Source organism: Hypanus sabinus, chromosome 6, assembly GCF_030144855.1.
Source record: "Hypanus sabinus isolate sHypSab1 chromosome 6, sHypSab1.hap1, whole genome shotgun sequence".
Taxonomy (NCBI): Eukaryota; Metazoa; Chordata; class Chondrichthyes; order Myliobatiformes; family Dasyatidae; genus Hypanus; species Hypanus sabinus.
Genome location: NC_082711.1, coordinates 116,256,139 through 116,283,133, shown reverse-complemented (window position 1 = coordinate 116,283,133; position 26,995 = coordinate 116,256,139). Strand labels below are relative to the sequence as shown.

General features: G+C 42.8%; 1 protein-coding gene across 4 annotated transcripts in view; it reads right to left on the bottom strand.

The window, feature by feature from the left end:
- Nucleotides 1-26,995, bottom strand: part of LOC132395774 (bile acid receptor-like) — a 117,084-nt gene that overhangs the window by 55,426 nt on the left and 34,663 nt on the right. For 2 of the 4 annotated variants that reach the window (XR_009512738.1, XM_059972788.1), the window contains exon 2: nt 6,384-6,524. Coding sequence is in view for 3 of the 4 variants with exons in the window: in XM_059972788.1 (XP_059828771.1) it covers nt 6,384-6,480 (97 nt within the window). In the remaining variant the exon portion in view is untranslated. Of the gene's footprint in view, nt 1-6,383; nt 6,525-6,831; nt 6,948-10,527; nt 10,546-26,995 lie in introns of those variants that run through there. The other 2 variants (XM_059972789.1, XM_059972790.1) reach the window with 2 other exon arrangements.

Genomic DNA, 26,995 nt, shown 5'->3' with positions numbered 1-26,995 from the left:
AAGTTCCACCTCATGTTCTGCTGAAACATTTCACCTTTCTTCCTTAACCTATGACCTATAGTTCTAGTCTCACCCTACCTCAGAGGAAAAGGACTGTTTGCATTTACCCAATCTCTTCTCATAATTTTGTTCACCTCTACCATATCTCCCCTCAACCTTCTATGCTCTAGGGAATAAAGTCCTAACCTATTCAGTCTTTCCCTATAACTCAAATCTCAAGTCCTGGCAACATCCTTGTAAATTTTCTCTGCACACTTTCAATCTTAATGACATTATTCCAGTAGGTAGGTGAGCAAAACTGGAGACAATATTCCAAATTCACCACTGTCATATACAATTTCAACATAACAGCCCAAGTGCTATACTCAGTACATTGATTTATGAAGGCCAATCTGCCAAAAGTTTTCTTTACGACCCTATCTACCTGCAACACCGCTTTAGAGGAATTATGGACCTGTATTCACAGATCTCTCTGTTCTACCACACTCCTCAAAGCCTTACCACTCACCATGCAAGTCCTACCCTGGTTTGTCCTCCCAATGTACAACACCTCATACTTGTCTGCATTAAATTCCATCTGCCATTTTTCCAGCTGGTCCAGATCCCACTGCAAGCTTTGATAATCTTCCTCACTCTCCACCACATCCACCAGTTTTGGTGTCATCTGCAAATCTACTGATTCAGTTAACCACATCATTATCCAGTTCGTTGATATAAATGACAAACGACAACAGACCTAGCACCAATCCCTGTGACACTCCACTATCACCGGCCTCCGATCAGAGAGGCGATCATCTACTACCACTCTCTGGCTCCTTTTGTGAAGCCAATGTCTAAACAAGCTTACTACCTCATCTTGAATGACAAGCAACTGAACCTTCTTGACCAAATTCCAATGCAGGACCTAGTCAAAGGTCTTGGTAAAGTCCATGTAGACAACTTCCACTGCCTTATCCAATATGTCCCTCCCCTGGCACCCAGGAGGCAACATACCATCCAGGAATCTCATTCTCATCTACAGAAACTCTTCCTGTTCACCTAACCAATGAATCCCTACCACTACAGCTCACCTCTTCTCCTCCCTTCCTGTCTGAGCCACAGAGCCAGACTTAGTGCCAGAGGCCTGGTGTTGCACCTTTCCTCTGCTAGGTATCCAAACAGTATCCAAAGCGATATATCTGTTGTTCTGGGGAACAACCACAGAGGTAGTCTGCACTGACTGTCCTTTCCCCTCCCCATCCCCGGCAGTCACCCATTTACCTGTGTCCTACACCTTGGGTGTAACTACCTCTCTGTATGTTCTGTCTATCAACCCCTCAGCCTCCCAAATGATCCAGAGTTCATTCAGTTTCAGTTCCAGCTCCAGCTCCCTAGCGCAGTCTGTTAGAAGCTGCAGCTGGATGCACTTCTTGCAGGTGTAGTCAGGGGCTCTGGAGATCTTCCTGCCTTCCCACATCCCACAAGAAGAACATTCCAGTATCCTGTCTAGTATCCCCTCTGCTCTAAATGTGCAATAAGAAATAAAGAAAGAATACATAACAAACAAAAATCTACCTATGGTCTACTGAGCCAAAGCCTCAACTCCCCATTCCAACACTGGCCCACTCACACAATGGTTAAATCTAACTTCTTTTTATTCGTCCTTGCGAAGAGCCTAATTATGCAAAATCTAATGTCTTCTCGGGACCGTGGCGTTCAAAATGTGCCAATTGCCTCTGCTCGCTTCTTTTAAACTCTCTCTCCGTCCAAGCAGTCTGATGTCTCCTTGGGGCTCTGGCACACAAAATGAAGAGCACAGCATTTGCTAGATTTAGAACAATTCTCACCTACATTCCTAGAAGATCCTCTCTGTACTTTGTTTTCACCATTGTCTAAATCAGTTCCATCTCAGCTGCAATTTTTAATTATGCTAATTTGACACATATGTCAGTTTCTCAGCATTTTAGTAGAAAATTTATTAATTCCCATGGTGGGTCTGGAATCACTAGGGTACATTCAGTCAAATGTTACATTCCCTTACTGTTAGTTTTACATAAACTTGTGTCAGTAATATTTTCAAATGAGCTGATGATATCTCAAAGTTACAATTACAAATGTGTTTATTTAACTTCTTCCCCTGCATTTGTTTCATATAATGAGTAAGCTGCCAAATTGCAACAGTTAAAATATATTTAACTTTCCTCCAATGTATTTTCCTTGGGTTAGGCCCAGAAGTTGTCTAATGTTGAAAATTTATTCACCACTGGAGTTGTTGCATCAATTTTGTAAGATAATATTGATGTTCCCAGGTGTAAAATCAATCACTGGCCTGATTTCTTGGAGTTTCAAAATAGAACATAGAACAGTACAGCACAGTACAGGCCCTTGGCTACAGGCACTTTTTAACATACCAATCCAATCCTTTCCTCCAGCATAGCCCTCCACCATTCTGTTATCCATGTGCCTATCTAAGAGTTTCTTAAATGTCCCTAATACATGTTTCCATGCACCCGCCACTGTCTTTGTATCAAACTTACCTCTGACATCCCCCTATACTTTTCTCCAATCACCTTAAAATTATGCCGTTTTACACTAGCCCTGGAAAAACATCCCTGGATATCCATTAGAGTTATGCTTTGTAACTTCCTGTAAACCTTTATCAAGTCATGTCTTTTCTGCCTTCACTCCTTAGCTCACTCAGCCTATCCTCATAAGATGTTCTCTAATCCAAGCAGCATTCTGGTAAATCTCCTCTGCACCCTCTCTGAAGCTTCTATATCCTTCCTATAATGAGGTGACCAAACTGAACTCAATATTCTAAGTCTGGTCCAACCAGGCTTTCAGAATTAGAATCAGAATCAGGTTTATTATCACCGGCACGTGACGTGAAATTTGTTAACTTAGCAGCAGCAGTTCTATGCCATACATAATCTAGCAGAAAAAATATAATAATAAATAAAATAATAAATTAATTAATTAATTACGTATATTGAATAGATTTTTTAAAAACATGAAGAACAGAAATGCTGTATATCTAAAAAAAGAGAGGTCATGTCCAAAGATTCAGTGTCCATTTAGGAAATGGATGGTGGAGGAGGAAGAAGCTGTTCCTGAATCGCTGAGTGTGTGCCTTCAGGCTTCTGTACCTCTTACCTGATGGTAACCGTGAGAGAAGGGCATGCCCTGGGTGCTGGAGGTCCTTAATAATGGTCTTTATAGAGCTACATTTCCTTGCGGCTCTTGAACTCAAGTCACCCAATTAAAGAAGATTAACACATCATATCTTTTGTCAACAATCCTTTCAACCCTCTATTCCTCCACACTGCTAAGAGTTCTGCCAGTAACCCTGTATTCTGTCTTCAAATTTGCCCTTTTTATTTGAATCATTTCACACGTTTCTGGCATGAATTTCATCTACCACTTCTCAATGCAGTTCTACACCCTGTAAACATTCAGTTGTAACCAACGACAACCTTCTACATTGTGCACAACTCCCCCAGTCTTTGGGTCATCTGCAAACTTACTAACCCACCCTTCCACCTCCTCATCCAAGCCATTTATAAACATTACAAAGAGAAGAGGTCCAAGATCAGGACCCTGTGGAGCACCATTGGTCATCAACCTCCAGGCAGAATACACTTCATGCACAACTACTTTTCTGCCTTCTGAAATCCACAACGCCAAGTTTCCCTGGATATCATGCCTCCTAACTTTCTGAATGAGCCTATCACACGGAACCCTTTCAAATGCCTTACTAAAATCTTTATACACCAGATGCACTGCTCTACCTTCATCACTGTGCTTTGTTACATCCTCAAAGAATTCAATCAGGATCATGGGGCACGACCTGCCCCTCACAAAGCCATGCTGACTATCCCTAATCAGTCCATGCTTTTTCAAAAATGCTTGTAATCCTGTCTCTAAGAATCTTCTCCGATAACTTGCCTACCACTTAGTGTTCTGCAGTCAAAGGCCAGCATTCCCTGTGGACAGATGTCAGGTGAGCAAGCGCTAAAAAGGACGACCATCGATTCTCAATGCCAATGATCACAGTCAGCCTTGTGGACAAGGGCAGGTGACCTTCCCAGGGATTGGAGTTCTATGTGGGCAGACTGATGAGGCCCATAGTTGGAAAGCTATATGAGTCCATCGTTCAAGGCCCAGAATTCAAATCCATTGACTGGCGGGTCCTGGGGTTGATAACAAAGGCGGAAGTCCAAAGGTCTGGAGGTTGAGGCCTGATGTTTGAGGACTGGGTTGACATGCCTGGAAGCTGGAGGCCCGATGTACGCAACTGAGGTCTGGGTGCAGCGACTCCAGAGGAGACCAGTTTGTGTGTGTGAGTGGGGAAGTGGGAGGGAGGAAAGGGCTGTTGTTGTTTTGTTTGTTACTGTTGTGTTGTTATTTGCATTGTTCTGCTGAATATTGTGGGCATGCTACGTTAGCGCTGATCTGAGTGGCAGCACATTCTGAGGTTGCGTTGGCTGTTGATACAAAAGATGCAGTTCACCGTATGTTTCATCATATATGTGATAGATAAATGAATACGAAAGGGTGGATTGATGGACCAGATAAGAGATAGCCACACTGGTTTGTAACTAGAAACATGCATGTGAGATTTCTTTCTTATTTCAGCATCCCACCCCTTCAAATCATCTTAAACTGTTTATAGTCTGTAATAGCATGTATTTCTTTTGCAAGGAATTAAGCAAATGCTAACAGTTGCTAATGAATGTTTAGTATTTCTGTATCATTTTGTACTGTCCGATTTCAATTAAATACAGCGTAACTCCAATAATCTAGCAGCTTTGGCACTTCATAGATTTTCTGGCCTTTTTGATGTTACTCCTATTGATCCCCAAACTTAACTTTATTTCACTTTATTATACATTGCACAGTAGTATAATATATTTTCAGTAAATTCTACAAGCTATCAGGACCCCATCTCCTGCTGCAAACCATTTCCTTAGTATTCTAGAACCCAGCCTTGATGCTGGTCTAGAATATCCAGCTAGATCGGCCCACAGCACCGATCCCCTACCCTGGACCCCAGGTCATATAATGAGTGATTCAGATGCTATATTATAAGGATAAGCGAGATAAATCAGTTATACAAATTCAAAGATTTATCCTTCGCATAATGAAATCAATAGTATTCCTTCAGGCTTTCATACACAAATTGACAAAGGTTCCAGGCTGTGCAGAGGGCTGCTCAATGATTTGCAAAGCACACCTGCACCTTGCTTCTATGATTTTCCATTACACGTGCACGGTCTATAGTTGGCACATGGCACACATTGATCATTAAAGTGGATCTGCAGGGAATGGATTCTGGTATTGAGAACGCTGCACAGGTTTAAGTTCTACACTGAATTCTTGTAATGGCTTTCCCTTGCAACTTCCAAAACTTCTACCAACCAACCAAGCACAATACTCACCTTTCGCAATAAAAAGTGCAATTAATCACAACCCTCCTCTATACTACAAACCTGATTCTTTAAAAGAAACTCATGATTCTTCTATCCTTGCAACAATTACCTCTCTCCAGTTGCCCTTTTGTCTCTGAAGTACAGAAATGAATTTCAATCCCCTAAGTTGATCCATCTTTCTGGAGCTTCCTTGTTTGCACCCCTCAGATTAGGTTTCTGTTCCTATTACAGAACTGAAATGGCACCTAACAAAATCATCAATGTCAGCCTCCTGATTTTCCTCAAGTTTTTAAAGTAATACAACACAGAAACAGGCCCTTCAGCCCACCTAGTCAACTTCTGCCTCCTCACCCTGCCTACAATCTTTGACACGCTTGAAAATATCCTCCTTGTCCGGCAGCTCTTCCATCACCCAAAAAGATGTTACTGTGCTTCCCTAATTTCCATTGTTACCTATTTAAGAATTAGCTGTAATTGCTTCTTTTCCCAGGTCTGCTCAGCATCTGGTGTTTCCTATTCTTGCTCTCTACATCCTGCCCATAGCAATGTCATTCTGCGTGGGTCCTACATGAATACTGATTATACCATCTTCTACTTTGCCATACATTGAAAATAACATTTTAAGAAATGAGGCAACTGAAATGAGCAGATTTTTAAAACACTAGATTTTCAAAAAATTATCAGCATCAGTGCTTATGGTTAAAGCTCCTGCATCAGTTATGTTATTTGCTAACATCAGGGCACTTATTACTCATGCTCTTTCGCTTGTTTCAGTTGTTCTTGCACAAAATCGAAGATGATATATTTCCTAGCTTCCATTTTGGGGCCCAGAGTGAATGTACAGTTTATGAAGAATTGTCTTCTTAGACTTTTGCATAAAATTTTCAAAAGACCTACTATACAACAGATAAATATACCCTTAACAATCCTATCTGGTCTTTACAAAATTTAAAACTACCAAGAGTTTATACATACCATAGAGCTGTGACGGTTCTGCAAGATAGTATCCATCTGATAGAGCTAAGTGGCTGTGCCCAGCCATGTTGGCCTCTGATCCTGTCCAGTGTTTCATTCCTGTACTATTTGTTGATCAGATTATAAACAATGGTACAGACACTAGGAAAAGAAAGATGATTATAGTAAATTAAATTATTCAAAATATTTATGCTACTAATGTGAAAATGTAAACGTTCATATCTCAGACCAATCAAGTGATGTGCCTAGCACAGTACTGGCTTATCTGGAACCTGTTTTCAAATGAAAGTCAACAATTAAGTTTTCTTCTTATTCTCTGCAATCTTCAAATAAAATGTTTAATTATAATGAGACGTACATTTGATAAGAACTGTTTCTAGTACACAGTTATATAAACTTCATAATAATTTACTACAAATTTAATGAGTATATTTCTCACAAGCCTTACCTTCCATTTTCACTTTACTTCAATGGGTGGATATTTTAGTTGTGCTAATAATCAGTTTAAAGTCACTTATTTTTTACGTAATTGTTTTATACAACATTGTACTTGCATTTCTTTTTTGCTGCGTTCCAACAACCAGGAGCTACCTGCATTTGGAAAAGCAAGACCTTTTAGGTTTATTGGACGTGGATTTGTGCATAGGAAATTATGTCTTCAGCCATCAGGCTCCTAAGCCAATGTGGATAACTTCACTCACCCCAACTCTGAAATGACTCCACAACCTATGGACTCCTTTTAAGGACTCTACAACTCATGTTCTCAATATTATTTATTTATTTTTAAATTTGTGCATTTTGTCGTCTTTTGTACGTTGGTTGTTTGTCAGTTTTGGTGTGTAGCTTTTCATTGATTCAAACAACACACACAAACTGCTGGTGGAATACAGCAGGCCAGGCAGCATCCGTAGGGAGAAGCGCTGTCGACGTTTCGGGCCGAGACCCTTCATCAGGACTAACTGGAAGGAAAGATAGTAAGAGATTTGGAAGTAGTGGGGGGAGGGGGAAATGCGAAATGACAGGAAATGACCGGAGGGGGCGGGATGAAGCTAAGAGCGGGAAAGGTGATTGGCGAAAGTGATACAGAGCTGGAGAAGGGAAAGGATCATGGGACGGGAGGCCTCAGGAGAAAGAAAGGAGGTGGCGGAGAACCAGAGGGAGATGGAGAACAGGCAAACAACTAAATATGTCAGGGATGGGGTAAGAAGGGAAGGAGGGGCATTAACGGAAGTTAGAGAAGTCAATGTTCATGCCATCAGTTTGGAGGCTACCCAGCCAGTATATAAGGTGTTGTTCCTCCAACCTGAGTGTGGATTCATTCTGACAATAGAGGAGGCCATGGATAGACATATCAGAATGGGAATGGGATGCGGAATTAAACTGTGTGGCCACTGGGAGATCCTGCTTTTGCTGGCGGACCGAGCATAGGTGTTCCGTGAAACGGTCTCCCAGTCTGCATCGGGTCTCACCAATATATAAAAGGCCACACTGGGAGCACCGGACGCAGTACACCACACCAGCCAACTCACAGGTGAAGTGTCGCCTCACCTGGAAGGACTGTCTGGGGCCCTGAATGGTGGTGAGGGAGGAAGTGTAAGGGCAGTTGTAGCACTTGTTCTGTTTACAAGGATAAGTGCCAGGAGGGAGATCGGTGGGAAGGGATGGGGGGACACACGAGTGGACAAGGGAGTCATGTAGGGAGTGATTCCTGTGAAAAGCAGAAAGGGGGGGAGGGAAAAATGTGTTTGGTAGTGTGATCCCGTTGGAGGTGGTGGAAGTTACGGAGAATTATACGTTGGACCCAGAGGCTGGTGGCGTGGTAGGTAAGGACAAGGGGAACCCTATCCCAAGTGGGGTGGCGGGTGGATGGAGTGAGGGCAGATGTGCAGGAAATGGGAGAGATGCGTTTGAGAGCAGAGTTGATGGTGGACAAAGGGAAGCCCCTTTGTTTAAAAAAAGAAGACATCTCCTTCATCCTGGAATGAAAAGCCTCATCCTGAGAGCAGATGCGGCAGAGACAAAGGAATTGTGAGAAGGGGATAGCCTTTTTGCAAGAGACAGGGTGGGAAGAGGAATAGTCCAGGTAGCTGTGAGAGTCTGTAGGCTTATAGTAGATATCAGTAGATCGGCCGTCTCCAGAGATGGAGACAAAAAGATCAAGAAAGGGGAGGAAGGTGTAGGAAATGAACCAGGTAAATTTGAGGGCAGGGTGAAAGTTGGAGGCAAAGTTAATGAAGTCGACGAGCTCAGCATGCGTGCAGGAGGCAGCGCCAATGCAGTTGTCGATGTAGCGAAGGAAAAGAGGGGGATGGATACCCGTATAGGCTTGGAACATGGACTGTTCCACAAAGCCAACAAAAAGCCAGGCATAACTGGGACCCATACGGGTGCCCATGGCTACACCCTTGGTTTGGAGGAAGTGGGAGGAGGCAAAGGAGAAATTATTGAGAGTAAGAACTAATTCCGCTAGACAGAGGAGAGTGGTGGTAGAGGGGAATTGGTTAGGTCTGGAATCCAAAAAAAAAGCGAAGAGCTTCGAGACCATCTCAGTGGGGGATGGAGGCATATAGGGCCTGGACGTCCATGGTGAAAATAAGATAGTGGGGGCCAGTGAACTTAAAATCATTGAAAAAATTCAAAGCATGAGAAGTGTCATAAACTTAGGTGGGAAGAGATTGAACAAGGGGGGATAAGACAGTGTCAAGGTATGCAGAAATGAGTTCAGTGGGGCAGGAGCAAGCTGAGACAATAGGTCTACCTGGACAGGCAGGTTTGTGGATCTTGGGTAGGAGGTAGAAATGGGAAGTGCAGGGTGTGGGAACTATGAGGTTGGTGGCAGTGGATGGGAGATCCCCAGAGCTGATAAGGTTGGTGATGGTATAGGAGACAATGGCCTGGTGCTCCTTAGTGGGGTCATGATCAAGGAGTAAATAAGAGGAGTTATCAGAGAGTTGTCGCTGTGTCTCGGTCAGGTAGAGGTCAGTACGCCAGACAACAACAGCTTCCCCCTTATCAGCAGGTTTTATAGTGAGGTTGGGATTGGTGCGGAGGGAGCAGAGAGCAGAGCGTTCGGAAGGAGTGAGGTTGGAATTGGAACAGGGTGTGGTGAAGTCGAGACGGTTGATGTCCCGTCGGCAATTAGCAATAAAGAGATCCAGAGCAGGCAGAAGACCAGAGCGGGGTGTCCATGAAGAGGAGGAGGGTTGAAGACGGGAGAAGGTGTCATCGGTGGGGGTAGGAGAGTCCTTGTCAAAGAAGTAAACTCGGAGACGGAGCCAGCGGAAGAAGAGTTCAGTGTCATGGCGTACGCGGAACTCACTGAGGTGTGAGCGAAGGGGGACAAAGATAAGGCCCTTACTGGGGACAAAGCTGAGGCCCTTACTGAGGACAGAGCGCTCTGCCTCAGAAGAGTTGAAGGTTGGAGGGAATGGTGAAGACCCGGCACGGATGAGAGATGGGGTCAGTGGAGGCTGGTAGTGTCAGTGGAGAGGGAAGGGTTGGGGTGAGAGGAAGATGGAGCCTCTGAGGGCCCAGGAGCTGACGATGGGATCTGAGGGAGAGGGGATTGCCGAGTGGTGGTGGGGGAAGGGGAGACGGAGACACAATCCCAGCATGTGAAGACACGGCCTGGAGCTCAAGGCTGGAGTCGCAGTCGGTGGCTGCACAATCGCTTTGAAACTGTCCATGGCCGTTGGAACCCACGTTGATGGTGCTGGAGTCCGGAGTTGCAATATGCCCTGGGTCGCTGGGGCAGCCGAGATCGACGGCCGGGGCGATTCCTTCGCCGTTGGAACACGCGGTGATAGTGCTGGAGACGGGTTTTCAAAATGCCCTGGGTTGCTGCGGCAGCCGAGATCGACAGCCGGTCCCGGGGCCGGATGCGAAATCCATACTCTGGGGTCTGCAGATGGAAGATCTTACGATCCTTGCTGGACGTGATAAAGTTAAAGAAACGGCGATTGCACGCATGGATCCGACGGAGGATGAAATAACGGACAGGTCCATGCAAACGGAGAAAAGGGTGTCCCGGAGGAGTGGAAGGGACTGGGATAGGGACGCCAGGTACCTTCTCATGGCGGAGAGTGTCGCCCTCGGAGCTCGACGGGAGAAACAGCGGGAGGCAGAGTCAATTAAATGTGAGTACCTGGGATCCTGAGAAGGTCCAAATTGAGAAGCTCGAAAACGGATCCCGAAGCCAACTGGAGTCAGTTGGCGGCGGAAACACGTTCCAAGGAAGGATATATGGCTGTAATAGCGGGTCTGGGTCAAAATATGATCGAAAAGTTGAAGGGCCGAAGGAATTATAGATGGGGAGCAGCGAGAGAGGGTTTCACTGAACTCCCGTCGAAGAGAAGATTTAAACTTCTTCAGTGTAGGCAGAGGCTTCGCAGTAGTGTTTGCTCTTTTCATTGATTGTATTGTATTTCTCTATTTTACTGCAAATGCCTGGAAGAAAATTAATCAAAAGATGGTATACGGTGACATATACATACTTTGAACTGCTAAATTCTTCCACCATTTTCTGCATTTTGTTCAAGATTTCCAGCATCTGCAGAGTCTCTTATATTTGAGAGTTCAACGTCACATTACAGCAATTCGTGAGACTACACAGAGTATTGTGTGCAGTTCTATTCACCCAGTTCTGGGAAGGATGCCCTGGTAACTTGGGAATCTTTTCTACATTTTCTCCTACTTAAGGATTGAGTTCAAATTTGTCACATTTTCAAATTCAAGATTTTGTCATGGTTATAATATCAACATAGTTTCATAATTTCTAATTGTTTCAACCTTCTCACACCATTTGCCCTCCAGATTGTTGCCTCCCCTTCTCACAACCTTGCCATCCTGTTCTGTAATAATTCCCTACTGCCTTGTTAGTTCATGATTAGTTCATATCACATCTTTCATTAATTTCATATCCACCACCCTTTCGGGGTCTCTCAGAGAGACACTGTGCTTTGCAGAGGACTGAAACATTTCCAGTGTACAAGGGAGTTGGCTATGTACATGCCACAAGAGGCTTCAGAAAAACATTTTTGTCATGTCGTGACAGCTATTAAGTGTGTCGTGCAGATACTTCTAATGCAGGGAACGCTGCCCATTCTCTGTTTGAACTAGTATCTTTTATGGACATGGTCATTGCCTGGCACTAGTGTGGTGTAAATGTTGCTTACCACTTATCAGTCTCTACCTGAACTTTGTCAAGGCCTTGCTGCATTCAAACTTGGATTGCTTCATTTGCTGACGTGTTGTGAATGGAACTGAGGATTGTGCAAACATTAGAGAACACTTCTATTTCTGATTTTGTAATGAAAGGAACATCCTTCAGGATCGGGTTGACTATCACTGACATATGTTGGGAAATTTGTTGTTTTGAAGGAACAGTAATTTGCAATTCAGAATAATAAAAACTTTAAATTACAGTAAGTATCTATATATTAAATAATTAATAAATAAGAATTAGGTAAGCAGTACAAAAAGAGAGGGAAAATACTAAGCAGTGTCCATGGGTTTACTGTCCATTCAGAAATCTGATGACAGAGAGTAAGAAGCTGTTCTTGAAATGTTGGGTGTGTGTCTTCAGGCTCCTGTACCTCCTCATTGATGGCAGCAATGAGAAAAGGGATGTCCTGTCTGATGGGGTCCTTACTAATGAAAGGCACCTTTTTGAAGTATCACCTTTTGAAGGTATCCTGGATGCCAGGGAGGCTCGTGCCCATGATAGAGCTGGATGAATTTATAACTTCCTGCAGTTTTTTCTGATCCTGTGCAAGTCACCCTTCTTTACCAAATGGTGATGATTTTGCTCAAACTCCTCATGCAAGCATGCCTTCTTTGTAATTGCATCAATATGTTGAGCCCTGGATAGCTCTTCAGAGATTTTGACACCCAGGAACTTGAAATTGCTCACCCTATCCACTTCAGATCCCTTGATGAGGACTAGTGTGTGTCCCTCAACTTACCCTTTCTGAAGTCCATGATCAGTTCCTTGGTCATAGTGACGTTGAGTGCAAGGTTGCTGTTGCAACACCACTCAACCAGCTGATCCATCTCACTCCTGCACACCTCCTTGTCCCCATCTGAACTTATGCCAACAATAGTTGTATCACTGGCACATTTATAGACAGTGTTTGAGTTGTCTATTCTCTCTACACCACATAATCGTGGGTGTAGAGAGAGTAGAACAGTAGGCTAGATATGCATCCTTGAGGTGCACCAGTGTTGATTGTCAGCAAAGAGGAGATGTTATTTCCAATCTGCACCAACTATGTTCTCCCAGTGAGTAAGTCAAGGATCCAGTTGCAGACAGAGGTACAGAGGCCCAGGTTTGGGAGCTTTTAGATTAAAGTTGAGGGTATGATTGTGTTGAAAGCTGAGCTGTAGTCAGTAAACAGCAACTAGTAGGTATTACTATTGTCCAGGTGACCCAAGGCCTCTGAGCTTCAGTGGAGAGCCAGTGAAATTGTATCTGCTGAAGACTAATTGTGGTGACAGGCAAATAGCAGTGGATCCAGGTCCTTGCTTAGGCAATTGATTCTACCCATGACTGACCTTTCAAAGCACTCATTACAGTAGATTTGTGTGTCACTGGGTGATAGTCATTGAGACAGCTCACCCTGCTCTTCTCGGGCACCGGTATGATTGTCATCCTTTTGAAGCAGGTGGGGACCCCTGACTGCAGCAGTGAGAGATTGAAGATGTCCTTGGACACTCCCACTAGTTAATTGGCACAGGTGTTCAGGACCTTACCGGGTACACTGTCAGGGCTTGATGCCTTGTAAATGTTCACCCTCTTGAAAGATGTTCTGATGTTGGCCTCCGAGACAGAGATCACAGAATCATTAGATACTGCAGGGATTCAGACAGATGTACTCTCCCTTTCAAAGTGGGCACAAAAATCATTGAGCTCATCTGGAAGTGAAGCATCACAGCCATTCATGATGTTAGATTTTGCTTTGTAGGAAGTAATGGCCTGCAAACACTGCCAGAGCTGATGTGTATCAGATTCTGTCTCTAACTTCAACAGGAATTCTTTCTTCAGGCTTAAAATAGCCTTCTGTATGCTGCACCTGGACTACTTGTATAGCTCTGGATCATTGTACAGCTATAAATCATTCATGAAACAGCTGCAAATGTTTGTGATATGGATACTGCCCTGAGTAACACCAGCAATAATGTCTTAAGGCTGTGATGATTGGTGTTCAAGAACTAATCCTCCTTTGTTTGAATATGACTACAACTTTGGAGGAATTTTTTCCACAGTCCTATTTACTTCAGTTTTACTCAGGATGCTCACTGTCACTGCTACATCAAGGGTAATCACTCTTGTCACAATCTGGAATTCAATTTAGAACAAGAGAAGATCTATATTGGAATGATCAATTGGGGGAAGGGGGTGGCGGGGTCCTAAATTTGTTATCAGTTAGCAGGATACTAATGAGTATATGCTGCTTGACAGCTGGTCAACTAGTCCCCTTGATCATTTTACCTTATCTACTAATTATACATGTTAACTAAGCCAGAATAATAATGAATTATATCTTACCCTAAACCTCACACTCATTGGTGCAGAACTTCAGTCATAAATATGCATGAATAACCAGCCTGTTCCAGGTTTGGACCAGTGGAGTAAAAGTAAACTCTTGCACTAATTAATCCCTAAGGATTTTAACATTGAATGTTCAATTTGGTTTCTGCTTTCTTACTTCAACTGATTATTTTGCAATCTCACAGGAATAAACCTTCTACAGTTCCATGCATTCAAAGTTCCCAATGTTTCTTCTTAAATTTTAAACTTTGTGCTCCTGATGGTATATCAGAGAACGGAACAAAATTCTTCATCAAGTAATTATGATGTTACATCAAATATTGCACGGATTTCATGTTAAATAGTACCCATCCATGAATGCAAGAGATTCTGCAGATGCTGGAGGAACTCAGCCAGTCAGGCAGCATTTATGCAGGGGAATAAACAGTTGAAATTTTGGTCACTGGCCTTTCATCAGGACTGGAATTCTATCTCCTTCCCTTACAGTCCTGATGACGGGTCTTGGCCCAAGATGTCTTTTGTTTATTCCCCTCCAAGAACACTGCCTGATTTGTTGAGTTCCTCCAACATTTTGTGTGTGCATACCCTTCCTAGTATGTGCATCGTTGCAGCTTGAGAATTCTGTCTGTCATGATATCTGTAAAATTGTTGCTAATGTTTTCTTCTTTCTTACATTCATCAGCTTCCTGACCTTTCCAATTAACATTGGCAATTTTCTTACAATTCATACCACAGTGAAAATATGGCATAGTTTCTGCCCAATTGGTGAACAAGTAAGATTGAAAATAAGTGCTATTACAGCAAGCATTCTGAACTGGATACTATTTTGATCTTCATAACTGAAATGGCAATCCATGATATTAAAATCTGGTGACCTGACCTATACAAGAAAAGCTATAGGGTGGCCAAAAGACAATAGCTGTCCAAAATCATGTCCCAGACCAGCTGCAATGAGCAGGCAAGTCCCATCTGTCTGCATTGGTTAATATGCCTCTATGATTCTTTTCCATGTCTTTTCCAGACTGTTTTCTCTGAAGTAACGGAGATGAGATGGTGACATTATAAGAGGTTTAAAAGCCGTGAGCTTCATAGCTAGTCACAGTTGTTTTCCTAGGGTAGAAGAGTCCAAAACAAGTCCAACACATATAAGGTGGGTGGAGAACGGCATAGCAAGTACAAAAAATAAACTTTAATACGTTGTTGATGAAGTTGATTCAGGTGCAATTTCAAGCAGGCCAGAAGGAAAATAGATTTCCTCTCTTGAAATGGTGTCATAACTAGGGTCACATTTTAGCATTTCTACTAAAACTTGATAACACAACCAATAAACATCCTCCTGGGATTTCATCAGAATGATGTGAACCTTACAGTCTTCAAAAGGAAGAATTACATTGCATGCTAATGGCTTACTGAACTGGGAAATGTTCAGTCCAATGCACTCGTGCTATGGCCATGTTTACCAACTATAGTAGGCTTGGCAAGGGCTGTCTTAGACACCTCTATTCCATGGCCTTCTGTAGAATGGAGCAGGGTACAAATGATAGCTAGGTCTTAAGGTGTATAATATAAGGCTCAACACTAGCCTAATGGCCATTGACATCTCACTACTATCAAAAGCATCCTTTCTATCTTAAGTATCTCCTGTCTTGAAAAAAAACAAAATAACAAATTTAGGGTTAAAGGCACATTGATTTTTAAATCATTTAAATCCTCTCTGTCAATAGGGATTGAGGGATTGGCTCTGTAGTAACATATTTATAAAGTCACTGACAGAAAATAGGAAAGAATTTAGTGAAAGTTATTGCAAAATACTTCACATTCTTAATTTTGAGAATTAAATGTCTGAGCCTTGATTTTTGATCTTCAGCAAACTAAAAGAATGAATCAAACTGCTCTAACACGATTTCATGTTCTTTTTTTCTTTTGATAATACATAGAGACTATTGCCAGATATTTGAAATTTAAAGACTCTGTAATGTATCAGTAAAGAACAACAAGTCCTGCCAAATAACATCTTCATTGTGAAATCCAGTGTAAGAAAGATAAAATCCATATTTTCTCATGAAAGCTTTAAAGTAATTCCTTTCACTGAATAAGCAACTTGAGATTGATACAGAGGTAAGAGTCAACTTCATGTTAAACAGACACATTAATGGTCAAATTTGTTGTGACATTATTGTGTGATTAATTGACACCTGACCAATCTCCAACTCATTTTGATCAAAACCTTGAGCAAAGCCAGTCGGACAGGACACCTATGAATTAGCATAAACTTGTTGTGGAGTACCTGTACTTTATAGGTAACCAAGCAGAATAACTCAGTTTTGTCTATTTTATTCAGGTAATAAATACAACAAGTTAGAGAATGCACCTTTAGGATATAACTCCCCTCTTAACAGTTTTCAGGGTAACATTATGAGCAGCACGACATTATCAATGTTGCTTTTTTTATGTCCTTAATAAAAAGATTTCAAATGGTCAAATCCTCTCTACTGTAGCATATTAGATTTTGTAAAACATTGAATGAATGTCTGTCAGATCAAAGACAACTTAACACTTTCTGATCTTGAAACATGTGAAGCCTGTAGAGTAAACACTGAGAATGTCTGGCAAGTGCCTTGATTGCTGGATTCTGGTTTATTGTTTATATGTCAACTTTAATATACTTTGTAAGCCCAAAGAATGTGGTGTGTGAATGAGGTAACAAGGAGAGGTCATTAGAATGACTAATCGATCTATTAATGGACAGATGATGTATGCTTGAATAAAAAAAACATTTTGTGTTAATGGCATAAGAACATGCCATCTGTCTGTCTTGCGAGTATAAAAGACATTGAGCTCATCTAAGAGTCAAACCTTGTTGTCACATATGTTGCTTGGTTTCACTTTGCAGGAGGAGATAGCATTCAAGCTCTGCCACAACTGTCGAGTAACTTCCAATGATTCAAGTTTGGTCCAGAATTGCTATTCAACTGTGAGATGGATTTCTGGAGGTTGTACCTGGACTTCTTCTATTTTACTTTGTCGCCAGATCGGAACACCATTGTGGGTATACCACACCTCAGGGACTGCAGCTCACTGCTACCTTCTCAAAGGCAATCAGAGGGGAGCAAATAAATGTCATCTCAGCCTATGAAGCCTGCATCTCCAGAATGAATAAAATGAAACATCCAGGCATGGAATGATGTGTAACAAATAATATTCTTGACACAAAAGTGCCACATCATCTCTAACAAGAGAATCCAACTTCTGACCTGTCTTTGATATTCAATGTTATTACTGTCATTGTCAAAATCAAAATTCTGGATGATTCATTATAAACACTGTGCTAATTAGAAGAGTTTAGAGGCTGAGTTTCCTATAATAAGTGACTCACCTCCTGACACATCAAAGCCTTTCCACCATCTACAAAGCACAAGTCAGGACTCTGATGTAATATTACCAATTTGCCTGTATGAATGCAACCCCAACATCTCTCAGGACAAATTGGGCCGTCTGATTCATACACATTCTCTCCAAAATCAGCACCCATTTACCTCAGTTATATCCCCAGGCATTCAAACAGCTCCTCGCAAAGCCACAACTTCCCCAATCAAGGAAACAAAGATCAAACAGTACATGAGACCGCCATCTGCAGGTTCCCTTCAGAGTCTTACAACCCCTGGGCGATGAGAAACATAATCTCCATTTTATCATTACTGGGTTTAAATCTTGAAACTTCCTATCAATCAGAAGTCCAGGATTACCGTCTTCAGAAGAACTACAGCAATTCAAGAAGGTGGCTCACCACTGTAACAGTAAATTTCAGATCAATAGATCCTCCTTTGGCAATGATACCAAGTTGTAGAAAGTTAATAAATAAAAGGAACGTTGCAATCATATACTTGCTTTCATTTACTCAAACCAGAACCAGAATACTTTCGGTACTGAAATATTCTTGAAGTGTGAGCATTCCTGTCATGTCCAAAATGGAAACTGTATGGAGGAGGTTCTCTGCTTTAAGCATTTATAACATCCCTGTGTTAGACATAGGGATTTTTGAAGAAGTATGACTTACAAGTAGGTTGAATCTTTCATAACCTGGACCTACCAAAGGGCTCTTTTGCCAGTGAATTACTTTTGATATCTATTCACTATTCCAGCATATGAAATACTACAGGCAATTACTCATCTGCATTCTATACTCATGGCAGCCAGAGGCAACAGTAGTTCTCATAAACAGCATCATAAATAGTGTGCGAGGCACCTAGATAGTCAACTTTTCTCTTTAATATAGGACCATGTGCTCCTTTTCCTCCAACTTCTTCAACAGTTTACATTCAAATGACTGAACTGCTGGTTTAAAATGATGCACTGAAATACCAGGCTAATTTTTCTACTTATTAATGGAAAAAGACAAACTCACAACATTGTGATTCAAAGGGAAGAATATCACTAATTGAGCCATAGTTTATTTCAGTAAAATTGGAATCTCATCTTTTTCATACAATGTATTTTATGACATCAATATATCACCTGCAGCACAAGGGGTCCCAACACACTCAGCCACTGTATACTACGATTAGGAATGCCTCCCTAGACTGTATTTTGGGAAAGCCGATCATCTGGCTGGCCTCTTCCTACTTGCATACAGGCAGAGGCTAAAGAGCAAGGCTCCAGAAGTAAGGACAACAAAGTGGTCCCCCGGAGGCAGAGAAGCGGCTTTAGGGTGGCTTTGAGTTTGTGGATGGGGCCATGTTCAGTGACTCATCAGAGGATCCGAACATGATTGTCACAGACTTTATAAAGACAGTCGAGTCGTTGACAAGTGTGTTCCCATAAAATCATTCAGAGTCTACCCTAACCAGAAGCGCTAGATGAACCAAGAAATCTGCAATTGGCTGAGAGCCACATCTTGCTGCATGTTGGTTCAACTACTTCATTTGCAAGTACAATTGAATTTCTGACCTTCTGATAGGATGAAGGCCATTGATGAAGCAACTGCATTAGTTGGGCCTAGGACAGTGCCATAAGGGATTCCTGCAGTGTTATCCTAGTGTACCGCCGAACAGGCAGAACCTTCCCCTTTCCCTTTGATACTCATTAACTTCTGTCTTCCTATGCCACATTCAGTCAAGTATTACCTTGATGTCAAGAGTACTCATTCTCACTTTGCCTCTGAAATTTAGTTCTTTGATTCATATTTCTAGGACAGGTATGAAGAGGCTGAGTCAAGTGGAACAGATAAACCCAGACCTTGACAATCAGGTTAGTGGCGAATGATTACAGCTTGATGGTATAATCAACGATACCTTCCACCACTTGCTAATGATTGTGTATAGTCTAGATGATAACTCCTTGGACTGGATTTTTACCGTTTTATTTTTCGGTATTCCTAAGTAACTTTCCACATGGTTAGTTAGTTGCCAGAACTGTAACTGTACTAGAACAGCTTAGCTATAAGTGCAGCTAGTTCAGGAGGACTGTTCTTCAGTACTGCAGCTAGGATGTTATAGGATCTTTTGGCCTTTTCAGCATCATTTCTTACAAGAGTTCCTTAACATTACATAGGGTGAATCACATTAGTTGAAGACTGGCTTCTGTAATGTTGGGGATCTAAGCAGGAAGCGGTGGCAGATCATCCATTTCCCTCTTCTGGCTGAACATGGTTGTGAAAGCATCACCTTTCAGGTTTTAGGGCCTATTATCTGTTTAATTGTCCACCAACGTGCACTAATAGGTGCAGTAGGACTGCAGAGCCTCAAATTGATTATTGTTTATAAATTTCCTTGTGTCATCTGTTGCACATTGTCTTTGCTGTGGAGCATGCAAGTTCCCTGTACTGCATCTTCACAGGGGTTGATCCCCTTCACAGGGATTGATCCCCTGACTCTGTTCTTGATCCCCTTCACAGGGATTGATCCCCTGACTCCATTGTTGATCCCCTTCACAGGGATTGATCCCCTGACTCTGTTGTTGATCCCCTTCACAGGGATTGATCCCCTGACTCCATTGTTGATCCCCTTCACAGGGATTGATCCCCTGACTCTGTTGTTGATCCCCTTCACAGGGATTGATTGTCTGACTCCATTGTTGATCCCCTTCATAGGTATTGATTGTCTGACTCTGTTGTTGATCCCCTTCACAGGGATTGATCCCCTGACTCCGTTGTTGATCCCCTTCACAGGGATTGATCCCCTGACTCCGTTGTTGATCCCCTTCACAGGGATTGATCCCCTGACTCCGTTGTTGATCCCCTTCACAGGGATTGATCCCCTGACTCCGTTGTTGATCCCCTTCGCAGGGATTGATCCCCTGACTCCGTTGTTGATCCCCTTCGCAGGGATTGATCCCCTGACTCCGTTGTTGATCCCCTTCATAGGGATTGATCCCCTGACTCCGTTGTTGATCCCCATCGCAGGGCTTGATCCCCTGACTCCGTTGTTGATCCCCTTCATAGGGATTGATCCCCTGACACCGTTGTTGATCCCCTTCGCAGGGATTGATCCCCTGACTCCGTTGTTGATCCCCTTCGCAGGGATTGATCCCCTGACTCCGTAGTTGATCCCCTGACTCCGTTGTTGATCCCCTTCACAGGGATTGATCCCCTGACTCCGTTGTTGATTCCCTTCACAGGGATTGATTCCCTGACTCCGTTGTTGATCCCCTTCACAGGGATTGATCCCCTGACTCCGTTGTTGATCCCCTTCACAGGGATTGATTGTCTGACTCCATTGTTGATCCCCTTCACAGGAATTGATCCCCTGACTCCGTTGTTGATCCCCTTCACAGGGATTGATCCCCTGACTCCGTTGTTGATCTCCTTCACAGGGATTGATTGTCTGACTCCATTGTTGATCCCCTTCACAGGGATTGATCCCCTGACTCCGTTGTTGATCCCCTTCACAGGGATTGATCCCCTGACTCCGTTGTTGATCCCCTTCACAGGGATTGATCCCCTGACTCCGTTGTTGATCCCCTTCACAGGGATTGATTGTCTGACTCTGTTGTTGATCCCCTTCACAGGGATTGATTGTCTGACTCCATTGTTGATCCCCTTCACAGGGATTGATCCCCTGACTCCGTTGTTGATCCCCTTCACAGGGATTGATCCCCTGACTCCGTTGTTGATCCCCTTCACAGAGATTGATCCCCTGACTCCATTGTTGATCCCCTTCACAGGGATTGATCCCCTGACTCCGTTGTTGATCCCCTTCACAGGGATTGATCCCCTGACTCCGTTGTTGATCCCCTTCACAGGGATTGATCCCCTGACTCCGTTGTTGATCCCCTTCACAGGGATTGATCCCCTGACTCCATTGTTGATCCCCTTCACAGGGATTGATCCCCTGACTCCGTTGTTGATCCCCTTCACAGGGATTGATCCCCTGACTCCGTTGTTGATCCCCTTCACAGGGATTGATCCCCTGACTCCGTTGTTGATCCCCTTCACAGGGATTGATCCCCTGACTCCGTTGTTGATCCCCTTCACAGGGATTGATCGTCTGACTCCGTTGTTGATCCCCTTCACAGGGATTGATCCCCTGACTCCGTTGTTGATCCCCTGACTCCGTTGTTGATCCCCTTCACAGGGATTGATCCCCTGACTCCGTTGTTGATCCCCTTCACAGGGATTGATCCCCTGACTCCGTTGTTGATCCCCTTCACAGGGATTGATCCCCTGACTCCATTGTTGATCCCCTTCACAGGGATTGATCCCCTGACTCCGTTGTTGATCCCCTTCACAGGGATTGATTGTCTGACTCCGTTGTTGATCCCCTTCACAGGGATTGATCCCCTGACTCCGTTGTTGATCCCCTTCACAGGGATTGATCCCCTGACTCCGTTGTTGATCCCCTTCACAGGGATTGATCCCCTGACTCCGTTGTTGATCCCCTTCACAGGGATTGATCCCCTGACTCTGTTGTTGATCCCCTGACTCCGTTGTTGATCCCCTTCACAGGGATTGATTCCCTGACTCCGTTGTTGATCCCCTTCATAGGGATTGATCCCCTGACACCGTTGTTGATCCCCTTCACAGGGATTGATCCCCTGACTCCGTTGTTGATCCCCTTCACAGGGATTAATCCCCTGACTCCGTTGTTGATCCCCTTCACAGGGATTGATCCCCTGACTCCATTGTTGATCCCCTTCACAGGGATTGATCCCCTGACTCCGTTGTTGATCCCCTTCACAGGGATTGATCCCCTGACTCCATTGTTGATCCCCTTCACAGGGATTGATCCCCTGACTCCATTGTTGATCCCCTTCACAGGGATTGATCCCCTGACTCCATTGTTGATCCCCTTCACAGGGATTGATCCCCTGACTCCGTTGTTGATCCCCTTCACAGGGATTGATCCCCTGACTCCATTGTTGATCCCCTGACTCCGTTGTTGATCCCCTTCACAGGGATTGATCCCCTGACTCCGTTGTTGATCCCCTTCACAGGGATTGATTGTCTGACTCCGTTGTTGATCCCCTTCACAGGGATTGATCCCCTGACTCCGTTGTTGATCCCCTTCACAGGGATTGATCCCCTGACTCCGTTGTTGATCCCCTTCACAGGGATTGATCCCCTGACTCCGTTGTTGATCCCCTTCACAGGGATTGATCCCCTGACTCCATTGTTGATCCCCTTCACAGGGATTGATCCCCTGACTCCGTTGTTGATCCCCTTCACAGGGATTGATCCCCTGACTCCGTTGTTGATCCCCTTCACAGGGATTGATCCCCTGACTCCGTTGTTGATCCCCTTCACAGGGATTGATCCCCTGACTCCGTTGTTGATCCCCTTCACAGGGATTGATCCCCTGACTCCGTTGTTGATCCCCTTCACAGGGATTGATCCCCTGACTCCGTTGTTGATCCCCTTCACAGGGATTGATCCCCTGACTCCGTTGTTGATCCCCTTCACAGGGATTGATCCCCTGACTCCGTTGTTGATCCCCTTCACAGGGATTGATTGTCTGACTCCGTTGTTGATCCCCTTCACAGGGATTGATCCCCTGACTCCGTTGTTGATCCCTTTCGCAGGGATTGATCCACTGACTCCGTTGTTGATCCCCTTCACAGGGATTGATCCCCTGACTCCGTTGTTGATCCCCTTCACAGGGATTGATTGTCTGACTCCGTTGTTGATCCCCTTCACAGGGATTGATCCCCTGACTCCGTTGTTGATCCCCTGACTCCGTTGTTGATCCCCTGACTCCGTTGTTGATCCCCTTCACAGGGATTGATCCCCTGACTCCAATGAGATTACAGATTACAGTCGAGTACATTTCTGCTGCTTCGAATGTTCCACATTGCCTTATGGATGGACAGTTTTGACTAGGTAGATCTATTCTGAAGCTATCCTATTTAGCATGATTGTAGGTCCACACAACATGACGAAGGGTGCCTTGGGTAGGAATATAGGACATTATCTTCGCAAAGCGATAATTTCAGCCAGCACTATATTACATGTGGAACCACTTACTGACTTCTACCTAAAACTCAGTGCTAATACCACACTTACTCTCAGTACTCTGGGTTAAGGAAAAACAAAATCTCCAGTCCTGAATAAAACTGCATCCCAATATAAGTGTTCAGAGCAAGACGTGGGAAGTTGGAAAATATTAAATTACATTTTGAATAGTTCCTAGCTGATAAAAATCTAAAAATTTGGAGCATACTTTCCGATTATAAAGAAATACTTACCTTCATGCTGATTCTGATCTTACCTTTAAAATGTTTTCTGTTTATAACTTTTACAATCCTTAACCAAATTCAAATTTCATCAACTAGAATCCTGACCAAGATTGCTCCTACGGACATACGTATAATTCCTGGACAGAGAATTTAAGTACCTCATTGTATTTTAATTCATTATGCAAGAGTTGATTTCACAAGTGAAAATATAATGGAATATCCATAATTCATGCATCAGAGAATGGATAGGATGTCAGTGGTGCAGACTGTGGAATTGTAGTCAGAACTTACAGCCCATGGGAGTCATACTTAACATTTATTTCCAAGCAATACCTTCAGGTGATTTGCTGCTATAGTTAAAAGTTCTGGTGGGGGGAGGTGATGAGGGGTGGAAATCCCAAGTTGCTGCACATTGTATGCAGAGAATTTCTTTGAGATGCAATGAATTCTGTCATGTAAACATGCTGTGTTCCGCCAGATCTTTAAGAAAAAGAAAAATGTACTTCTCCAAATACAGTTGAGGACAGCTTTCAGAACTTAGTAGAATTTACAGACAACTGAATTGCTGTCAATTCTACAACGTTCCCTTTATATACTATATTATTTCTAATTTACTCTAATCTTATCCTTTAATTTTCTCACTTACTTTGTGTTTTGCTAAAAAAGCAGGCAGCACTTAGGAATCTCTCAGTGTATTTCTGACTCATTTCTGGGAAAGTCACCAGTGATCTTTGAAGACTGAGTTTGCCTGACATTGCTTTCTTCATTTTTCCACTGTTTACATCTCTTGCTCTGTTTAACAAGTTTTCTCCACAGTCTTTTCTTCACTGAGCAGCTTAAACCTCCTTTGTTTGTTTACAATATTATGTATATTCCCAAATCACAGAAAGTTGTTCAGTATTAGCAGTTGTGAGCATTACTAAAGCTGGATCCTAACTTTAGTGAGAAATCGGAAGCTAAGCTCATTCAAAACAGAACGCCCAGTAAAGTGCTAAGAATCTAAGGTCTCTGTTGCGATACATGGAAACCTGCAAAAACAGTGGAATGATTGCATCAACTCCCAAGCTATCCAATACCCCACTCATTAGATACCTTCTGCTCCATGTTGAACAACCTATAGACCCCTCAAAGGTCTCATCAGCCACTTCAGAACCCACAGAATTGGAGTGGAATCAGATTACTCTCAACACAAAGGGACTGCCTAAGCACAGGAAGAATCAAACGGAAATACTAGGAATAGAAATAAAGAGTGAAAGAGGCATGAATCGATTGAACATCCAAATCATTAGTCTACCTCTTTTTAAAATTAGCAGTCCACTCTGATTTATTTGCAACATTCTCTGTTTTAATTTCACATGCAGCAGAAATTTAGTTGATAAGAAACAGGGTACATGTCAGGGTAAAATTGCCCTATTTTTAGAAGAAACAAAGATGTTGAAGAATATCTAAGTGTATACTGGTGCAGAAGACACAAGTGATTGCAGATGCTGGAATCAAAATACAAACCACTGATGGACTATAGCAGGTCAAGCAGTTTCTATTGAGGTTGGTTGACACCATGATGTAGATCTAATTTTGATGCAGGCTTTGCTGGATTTTCTCAGAATAATTACAAACCAGTTTTGAGTCCTTGCACACATATGGACCTACCAGACTTACTAACTGAAATATGGACCTAATGACAGATCAAAGCCACTAACATTGCCAGTACTTACCCTAGAGATCTGCTCTCAGATCCTGCATTGGGTTACATCTGATAAACAATATGCAAGACTTTTCATTTGGATGAGCAGTGTAGGACAGTGAGGAAGAAAAATAAGCTACTTCCAATAAAATAATATTTTTATTTGAAGCATTTTAAATGCCCTTTTTACCTTTTAAGAAAATAATTTTAAACAATTTTAATTATTATTTCTTAATAGTTTAAGCATTTTAATTATTTCTTGAAGTTAGGAACATGAAAACACATTAGAAACTTTTAAGATTGGGGCAGGTGATGCTCATCTGTCAGTGTTTTTAGGGAAGTTTTGTTCAGCTCTTTTTTTGACATCCATATCACCTGGGTTGTGTTATTTGTGGATGGCAATTTTTAGGCTGTCTTTCACTACTTATCCTACTGTTACTGCACTTTGTTGCTATACTATTTAGTTCTCTGCAGCTAGACACATGCCTGATGGTGAGAATTGTGTCCTATTGATCGCATGGCTCTACAGTAGACAGCAGACCATGTACTTTGATTCTTCCTCTACAAAGTATTACAAGGCGCTGCTAGAGCAGTTCACTACGAATAGTAGGCAACAAATGGGTGCCACATTCCCTAATAAAATTGCATGTGCTGCATTAAAAAAGTAACATACTGAACGTGAAACCCTTCAGGAGGTCCTGAGTTTATTTAAGGTACAATAATAACTCTATTTGTGCAGTTTTTATATATCTTGCAGTAAAATTTTAAAAAATACTTTTCAAATCTCTTCACACACTGATTATTAACTTGTCACAAGTGATATCACAAGTATCATAAGTGATTATTAACAGAAGGGCAACCAAACAGTTCGTCAAAGAGGAAAGATTTGAGAAGTAGTGTAAAGCAGCTAGCATTGAGAAGTATTATAAAGCAGCGAGCATTGAGAAGTAGTGTAAAGCGGCTAGCATTGAGTATTGTAAAGCAGCTAGCATTGAGCAGTAGTGTAAAGCAGCTAGCATTGAGCAGTAGTGTGAAGCAGCTAGCATTGAGAAGTAAAACAGCTAGCATTGAGCAGTAGTGTAAAGCAGCTAGCATTGAGCAGTAGTGTAAAGCAGCTAACATTGAGAAGTAGTGTAAAGCAGCTAGCATTGAGCAGTAGTGTAAAGCAGCTAGCATTGAGAAGTAAAACAGCTAGCATTGAGAAGTAGTGTAAAGCGGCTAGAATTGAGAAGTACTGTAAAGCAGCGAGCATTGAGCAGTAGTGTAAAGCAGCTAGCATTGAGAAGTATTGTAAAGCAGCGAGCATTGAGAAGTAGTGTAAAGAAGCTAGCATTGAGCAGTAATGTAAAGCAGCGAGCATTGAGCAGTAGTGTAAAGAAGCTAGCATTGAAAAGTATTGTAAAGCAACTAGTATTGAGAAGTAAAACAGCTAGCATTGAGTATTGTAAAGCAGCTAGCATTGAGCAGTAGTGTAAAGCAGCTAGCATTGAGCAGTAGTGTAAAGCAGCTAACATTGAGAAGTAGTGTAAAGCAGCTAGCATTGAGCAGTAGTGTAAAGAAGCTAGCATTGAGAAGTATTGTAAAACAGCTAGCATTGAGAAGTAGTGTAAAGCGGCTAGAATTGAGAAGTACTGTAAAGCAGCGAGCATTGAGCAGTAGTGTAAAGCAGCTAGCATTGAGAAGTATTGTAAAGCAGCTAGTATTGAGAAG